General features: G+C 35.4%; 2 protein-coding genes across 2 annotated transcripts in view; one reads left to right on the top strand and one right to left on the bottom strand.

Annotated features, from left to right (window-relative positions):
* The window catches only part of LOC102660294 (pollen receptor-like kinase 6), a 7549-nt gene extending 6554 nt beyond the window's left edge, over positions 1 to 995 (top strand). Inside the window, exon 2 of the mRNA XM_006584240.1 lies at positions 523 to 995. Coding sequence (XP_006584303.1) covers positions 523 to 995 — 473 coding nt within the window. The remainder of the gene's footprint in view (positions 1 to 522) is intronic.
* A 3836-nt stretch (positions 996 to 4831) lies between these two features.
* LOC100812064 (uncharacterized protein At4g15970) lies at positions 4832 to 8333 on the bottom strand. Its single transcript, XM_006583633.4, has 4 exons — positions 7817 to 8333; positions 6073 to 6438; positions 5265 to 5746; positions 4832 to 5144 (listed from the first exon to the last, which is right to left on the bottom strand). The coding sequence occupies exons 1-4, from the start codon at positions 8084 to 8086 to the stop codon at positions 5087 to 5089; spliced, it is 1176 nt and encodes a 391-aa protein (XP_006583696.1). The 5' UTR covers positions 8087 to 8333; the 3' UTR covers positions 4832 to 5086.
* Between the last annotated feature and the right edge of the window lie 226 nt (positions 8334 to 8559).

The raw sequence follows: 8559 nt of genomic DNA, 5'->3' as shown, positions 1-8559 counted from the left end.
TGTGTGTGTGTGTGTCTCATCAGGGTGTGTGTGTGTGTGTGTGTGTAATGAGGGTGTGTGTGTGTGTGTTTGTGATTAGGGTTTGTCTGTGTGTGTGTGTCTCATCAGGGTGTGTGTGTGTCTGTGTAATGAGGGTGTGTGTGTGTGTGATTACGGTTTGTGTGTGTGTGTGTGTGTGTCATAAGGGTGTGTGTATCTGGAGTCTGCATAATAAAGGTTTGTATTAAACATCAACATAGATCACTTATTAGGAAAGAAACTTTAATTCTGATAAGAGAACAACACAAAATACTCAAAGAACTGTATCTAAGTTTTGTCCTTTTCAAATATGGTAAGATGCTTCAATTAGATACACGACTTAATTGACATTTGTTAAATAAGCTCTTGTCAAACACAAGAACCGATTTGCTATGGTGATAAGGGAGCATCATAGAATTTCTCTATATTAAAACTCTAAATGACAGTACTAAAACTCTTTTACATTTCCGAAAGCATCATAGAATTTCTCTATATTTTTTGCAGGTGATAGGGGAGCATCTCATGTTGAGCTACATTGGCCTGCTCGTTTGAATATTGTACGAGGAATCGTGCAAGGAATGCATTATCTTTACACAGTACTTGGTTCCTCGGATCTTCCACACGAGTATCTCAAGTCCAGCAATGTTCTCCTTGGACTAGACAATGAACCAATACTTGTAGATTACGGGTTCAGCCACATGGTTAACCCTTCAACCATTGCACAAACACTATTCGCTTACAAGGCACCAGAGGCAGCACAACAAGGCCAGGTTTCGCGCAGTTGCACTATTTACTGTCTTGGTGTTGTCATAATTGAGATACTGACAGGGAGGTTCCCTTCTCAGTATCTTAGCAATGGAAAGGGTGGGGCTGATGTGGTGCAATGGGTGGAAACTGCAATCTCTGAGGGAAGGGAATCAGAAGTGCTTGATCTTGAGATTGCAGGCTCTAGGAATTGGCTTGGTGAGAAGGAGTAACTCCTCCACATTGGTACTACTTGCACTGAAAGCAACCCTCAGTGGCGGTTAGACATGGCGGAAGCCGTTAGAAGGATAATGGAGATTAAATTCAAGTGTGGACATGAATCAACAAGGCAAACACATGCACAAAAATAAATGTTTCAACCATTTTTCTATCATGGAACGAAAATAAATGTTTCAGGGACAATGTGGTACTTACCTTTGATGGAAACTTCACTGATAGGTGAGCTCCAGGGTCACTGTAAACACAAACCCACAAAGGCATAGTGCAGCTGAGGTCCAGGGTCACTGTAAACACAGCCACAAAAAGCATTGAATCCCCAGGAGGGTGAAATAATCAAACTCGAAGACAAACAATTAAGATTCTATTTTAGCTTAAAATTTGTAGCAAAAATCAAAAAGGCAGCTTGCAACAAAAACCATTCAAACAAAGGAAGAAACAGACGCCACTCGAAGCGAAGCAGGGTGCTCACTCACACTCTACAATGGGGGAAATCACGACACGATTTATGACCAGAAAGCACAGAAAGAAGCAGGTTTGCCCACGTACCTAAATAACGATAGTGACAAACACAAACTCGAATGGGAACTGCTGCGAAATCGAACTCGAACTCCAACATGAACTCGAACTCGAACACCAACTCAAACGGGAACTGGTGCGAGCTCCAACTCGAACACGAACGGGAATGGCAGCTTCAGGAGGACAAATAACCTAAGCAATGAGGAAGAAATGGAGAAAGAGTTTTGGTTACTGAACGCGTGGAGGGAAAATGGATTTTTGGGGTTTTAGTACTTATGAAAGGGACAACATCAGTTTTTTAAACGAAACCGATGTTAAGTAGTTCATGTCAACATCGGTGTTTTAAAAAACCGATGTTAACTAGTGGATGTTAACATCGGTTATTTAAAAAACCGATGTTGACATCGCCACCGCATTTGTGTTAACATCAGCAGTTACATGTTAACATCGATTTTGTATAAAACCGATGTTAATAAACTAATCTTGATTAAAAGTATGCCACTGCGCTTTTGTTAACATCAGTTTTTCCGGAAACCGATGTTAACCTGGCGATGTTAAATGTATATTTTTTAGTGGTGAAAAATATACACTTAGGAAGGACTATGCACATGGTACTAAAAAACAAGGCAAAGTGAATTGGAAAATTTTCTATAGCACTATTGATGCTAGATCATTTCACAATGACAATGGATCAAGGGTTGCAATATGTTAAAAAGCACACAATCTAGTTACAATAATCACAAATCAGGCTAACAAAAATTTAATTGTATGTAACAGGTTGTTGTAACTTTTCAAAGGCCATGTTGCAACAAATCTCTAACTTTGTGCAGCATAATAATAAGTTCATGTATATTTAATTAAAAATTATAATCAACAAAGAGTGTAATTAGGAATTAGTTTTATTATTATTATATGACATTTACCTACAGAAGACCGTAGGTACAAGTAAATTGACTTTTACCTACAGTTAGAGATTATAGGTATAAATTAATATTTTTTACCTACACATTTGAAATAGTAGGTGCTACCTATAGTGATAGTTAAATTTGATTGTAAGTAAAAATATATCGGTAGGTAAAGTCTATAATGACATATTATTAGTTGTCACTGTATACTCCCTCAAAGTTGACACAAAAAACGTCTGTAGGACAAAGTCCTTTATACATTTACCTACGAATTTTGAACTTCTAGTAATAGATTTTGTCTGTAGGTTTAAATCATTTTCCTTGTAGTGTGGTAATAGCATGTGCTTATTATATTTTCATTTCCATGATGAATGCAGATCCTCTGAAGTAAAAGAGAGCAATATTTGGAGCAGTAACTTATTTATTAGTCAATATAAGACTTCAACTCTACACCTTATCAAACCAGATCCATTCTCTATGTCCATAATTAGCTAGGGACATGGGAAAGAGTGGATGTATTCTTTTACAGCAAAGATACAAAACACAGAGTGGTGATACTGTCATTCAGGGACCGATCAACTTTAGGGTCTTTTGGGACTGCCGCCACTAATTTTTTTTTAATATAATGTATATGTATAGTTATAAATTGTCCCTATAATTTAAAATATACTTAAAAAATAATTTATAACATGAATATTTTTCCCACTAAATTATCTGAGTATTGCCCCCACAACTAAAACTTCTAGATCTGTGATTGCTGTCATTTATATTTGTGTTTGTAAAATCTTACGTGTGGTATTGGGTAGATGGAAGTATGGAAAGGAAAAGTAAATTTGGTAGTGGTGTGATGCTATGCGGAATGGTTGAAGGAAAGTTGGTTCTGCATGATATGTTTGATCTGCAAATCATGATCCAACACGTACGCAAAGATAAATCATAAATATTAGTCAACATTTTCGTGAGGTACTTGGCAAGTACTATAGCTTTTCTTATTGTATTGTGCTTGCGGTTAATTTTGGCAGTTTTGGTATTAGAAATTGTGTTCGGGATGGAAACGCAGCATTTCTAAATAGATTGGGTGCAAATAAGGGCTTTTAGTTCTCGTATAATTTGTTGCAGGAAGTGCAGAGTTTGATGCAACATTTTAATAATGGATATTATAGAGAATGAATCCGGTATGATAACATATGATCAATAAATACGTTATTGTTCTAAATATTACTTTTTTTACTGTAGAGGAACTGCACTCTTCTACGATGAGGAGTGAAAAAGTTATTTTTTCATGGAAATATGGAAAATTATTTTCAAATCCAATTATAGCTTTCACTTTTACTTTAAATTTTAAAAATATCTAAAAAAATATGTTTTTAAAGGCAAATATATCTTAGGAATGTTAAAATCTAATTAAATCTATTTTTAAGTATATTCAGGAATAACATTCTTAATTATAATATTCCTCTCTGGTTCTTGAAAATGCAATATAATTTCCTAAACCAAATGCCTAAATTCCTAAAAGAGTATTTTGTATGTAGCATTTAATTTTGATGTATTATTAATGTAAATATTTTTATACTGATAACTAATTCGAAATAATTTTCTATCCATAACTTTTAAAATAATTATATTATATTTACCGCTTAAAATAATTATATTAAAACTCGACATTCTTATCGTTCATGACAATATATAATTGATTTGAAATGTGAAAACAAAAACTTTTACATCGTTACTGTGTTCTAGTAAAATTCTTTGAATATATTCTAAAACTAATTTTCATAAGAATATTCAATACATTCCAAAACTAAATCTCCAAAAGAGTGTCTCAAATGTATTCCAATTTCCAAAATTAATTTTTCAAAAAGAGTATTTAATATATTCCAAATTAAACTTCCAGAAATATATTTTGAATGTGTCGCCTCTAACTAAATTTCTAGAAGTGTTCTAAATATGTTTCAGAAAGTTAACTTCAGAATGTTTTTTAAATCACTATTGGAATTTAATTTGTATAAGTTATTGAAAATGTGTTCTGGAGATTCAATCATTTTGTTATACACAAAGGTATTTTTGAAATAAAAGTTACAAAAAATTTTAAAGAATGCTTCAATTGGCAAACAGAATGATGCAGAAGATATTTTCCTTTAATCAGTTTGGTCCAATTAGTTGAACTCATAAAATTGGCCAATCGTAAGAACATCCCTTATGCATACTTGATTGCAAACGTAACCGTCAAAAAAGTTTTATACATGCATAAATCCTAATTCCTACAGTATATACTACTGCTTGGAGTTTGAAATTTACTGTGTTCTGTATTGCTTGAGGGAAAACAAGATGGAGAGTTGAGCACTGGAAAAAGAACCTAATACAACATAATGTTGCACAAAATTGAGCAAAGTACAAACAATATTCAATGCATAGAACAGAATGTTATATCTTTCAGGTTGCACAAATGTAACTTCGAGTGTAGAGGTACTTCTTCAGTACTTGGTTTAGCAAAATTGATTTTTCTCTTCAAATTTGAATATGCCAGAGCTGTCTTTACTTTAGCACCATTCTGGTTGATTACAGAAGCAGACCTAACTAAAGAAAAAAAAACTTTGGTTCAGCAGCATTTCAGCTGAACTTCTCTGTCAATGTCTTAGAAGTTAACATATTCCATGAGAACTTCAACCCTCTTGAACACTCTTTTCTGGAGAACCATGATCATGCTTAAGAGAATCGAGGCTGAAAAGAAACAACCAATTAATGAAAGGAAAAGGACTAAAAGCAGATCAATAAGGGTAAATAAAATGGACCAAAAGAAAAAAGAACAAGATATTTGAATGAAGGGTATATATGGTCAACCTGCAATTCTGAGGAACCCTCCAGGAAATAATTGACAATCTCTTCAAACTTGGAGATAAGGTCAAATAATATTTCCAATCTTGAAGCATGATTCTAAGATCATGAAGTTTGCTATCCATACCATAGCAACAATTTGCATGCATCGTGCAAACTTTATTTAAATCTCTACTTGGTTCACAAAGCCCACCAAAATTAGCTGTATCCAAGAATTTCATCCTCAGTCCTAGATCAGTAATGAAAGGGTCGACCTTGATAAAATTGAGGACATCCTGATCATGGTATCCGGGATAGGTTTCCCGTGAAGAATACCAGAATTTGTAAAACTCAATTGACCTATTATTGGACTTTACAAAGTTGAACCCTCCATTGGGTCTGTTCTGTACATCATCAAAGCTGCCTGTGAAATGATCACATGCTATCTGGAAATCTGCGTCCCTGTGAAACCGAGGAAATGGGTCTCTAAACCACATGATATCAGCATCCTGGAAGAGGACACAAGTATCTAATTTAGATATCTCTATATTTAAGTCTCTCTCTAAACAAGTTCTATTTTTTGAAAAGGAAATTACTGCACAAAGAGAAACAACAAAAGAAGAAAATAAAAATAAAAATGCAAAGCTGCAAATTTGGCTGCAATGACACTGTTTACTGATACATTTTATACTAACCAGCTGGATATAAAATTAGGTAAATTTAAATGACTTGCAAACTTAAAAAATTTTGAGAGTATTCCCATGTTTACAAGATCTCAAGGATTACACAAGTCAGTCCAATTAAACATGAAAATGTTAGTAATTTAAATACTTACTGTGAACACAAAATTGTACCCCATCTCTAGAACAGAGCGTAGGAAATCAATCCGTCTCCACATCATCTTCAAGTAACTAGGAGTCATAAAGTATGCCTCTTCATGAAAATCAGTGGCTTCACTGACAAGCAAATAGCAATAGGTGTGTATTGCCTGACAGCGTATAAATGCTTTCTGGTCTAAAGCAATTATAACTAAATGATTCAAGAGCCTGCGTGTATGATCTCCAATTCTAAAGCTCTCAAGGAATAGATCAATGATTGAATTTGGTGCAGCCCATGCTTCATTTAATGTTGTCAAGATAACAGTTCTGTCTTGCATAGCAGCCTCACTCAGAATATTTTCAAGTGAATATTCATTGGTTACCTGCAAAAGAATCATTTCAGAAAGAACAAAGAATGTGACTGCCTAGGTAAATGTAGTACTTTTCAGGCATGCTATGCTTGTGAAACTAAAATTAAGCAAGAAAGGATTTAGTGTTTAGACACAAACATGGTTGAATTCTCTATATTCATAAGACCAAAGAGTAACTTAACAATGGAAGCTCTGTTTCTGCTAGCAAGGGACAATCAGTCAACTCTGTCATAGAGACCAACCATAACATATGCTACAAGTACTCAATATTGGAAATTCACCATTTGAAATTAATGAATCTAAAAATAGTTAAACATGTAGTTAAAAATGTCCAGACTTCCTAAATTCGAAGGAAGAAACTAATATTTTTTCTAAAGCAGCAGTCTGTCTTTAATTTTGTTGCCAAATTAGTCCCTCAAGATTTAACCAGTTACCAAATTAATCATTCAAATATTTAAAATGTTACCATATTTTCAAATAGAGGATAAATATTTTTAACAAGAACGGGTATATCCATTTACCTAACCATGCACATTTGATAGTATTTCAAATTTTATCATCCATCCCCCACCTTCAACTATTCTAAGAAAATGAAAGAAATCAATAAATAGCAATAATAAAATGAAATAGAACATGGATTCACCCTCTTCGGTTAACCATTTCTCATTCATCATCACCTCAATCTTTCTCAAGTAAATATCCAAACAGAGAGAAGAGAACCACAGCATTTCTCAGGCACTGAATTTCATTCACTCTATGCATTGTGAACTAGTGAGACTAAAAACTTCATATAAAAATGGTTCAACAATCCATTGTTCCAATTCACCAATATTCGTTCATCCAATCCAACCTCAAACAGCTTCTCAATACCACTCAACTTACACATAAATGATCAAACAGCCAAATTCAACAACACCATTTTCAGCTCAAAACAAAGGCTTTAAGTTGTGATCTCCGTCACAGTTCCGTCGCTATTATGGGAAATTGCAGACAAATGTGATCCATGCGGTCACAAATGTGGCCGTGTCGGTTTCCAAAACTCCACAAACCTTGAAGTTGTGGCTGAAATCACCGTGATCATTTACAATCTTTAAAATCTTTCTCAAAATCATCGCGATTGGAACATTCCCAGTTTGGAAAATCACATCCAAGGTTTTCAAGAACCGCGATTTCGGTCACAACAGCAAGGTTTTTGGAGGTTCCGCAACCGTAATTGTGATCGCATCACCGCAATCGCAACCGCAGTTTAAAACCTTGATCATATACAAACATACAAATCTTTCCGAACCGCGGTTACATTCGAGTATGAAAAGCTTCAAGAACAAGAAAACTCACGCCAACGTAAATAACACAACTACAGAGAGAAACATAGAGAGATAACGGAACTCACCGCTGCGGAATCGTTGGGCGGAAAAACGGTGGTGAAACGAGACAAGGGATTGGAGGAAACGAAGACAGAGTAATAGGCGTTTCTGAATAGCAGCACGCACGAGAGAGAGACGAGGAAGAAGAGGAGTGCAGCGCCGAGGATCCGCCGGAGATTAAGGGCGGTGGCGGTGGATTCCGGCGACATGAGGGCGGCGGCGGGGGAGTTAGCAGCGGAGTGGCGGAACAACCGTCGCCGGTTGGAAGAAGGGAGCGTCGTGCGTTGGAGAGGCATTGGGTGTCGTTGGAGGGGTCATTTCGGTAAACGGCGTGGTGTGAGCAAAACGACAGCGAAATGAAATGAATCTGAATTCTCAAGTGATGAGTGAGTTTACTGTGTTTAGTGTGAAAAGGGTAACGAGAATCTCAAGAGAAGGAAAAGTGGTGGATCAGCACTACTTCTTGATGCATTGATGTGAATGAGATGTAACGGTAATACTACTAAACATGAGAAGGGAAAGTGGGTGAGAATTTGGAGGTGTCGTGTCATGAAATAAGACTTTGACTGGATCGGTGTGTGTAGTAATCTGACGTAATGTGTGATTACTTACCTATTGGATTGGACTTGTTCTTCACGTGTTAATTAACATAGTTACACTCTGTTATTGTTTGTATAAATACTTTAATTTCTCTGACACAAAAATTTGAATAATTTCATTTTAAGTTTTATTTTTCCTTTTTCATAAATTGTTAAGCGGGGTATTGTTT

The sequence above is a fragment of the Glycine max genome, chromosome 7 (genome assembly GCF_000004515.6).
Source record: "Glycine max cultivar Williams 82 chromosome 7, Glycine_max_v4.0, whole genome shotgun sequence".
Taxonomy (NCBI): domain Eukaryota; kingdom Viridiplantae; phylum Streptophyta; class Magnoliopsida; order Fabales; family Fabaceae; genus Glycine; species Glycine max.
The sequence above is the reverse complement of the archived record's forward strand: the minus strand, read 5'-3'. Positions and strand labels throughout refer to the sequence as shown.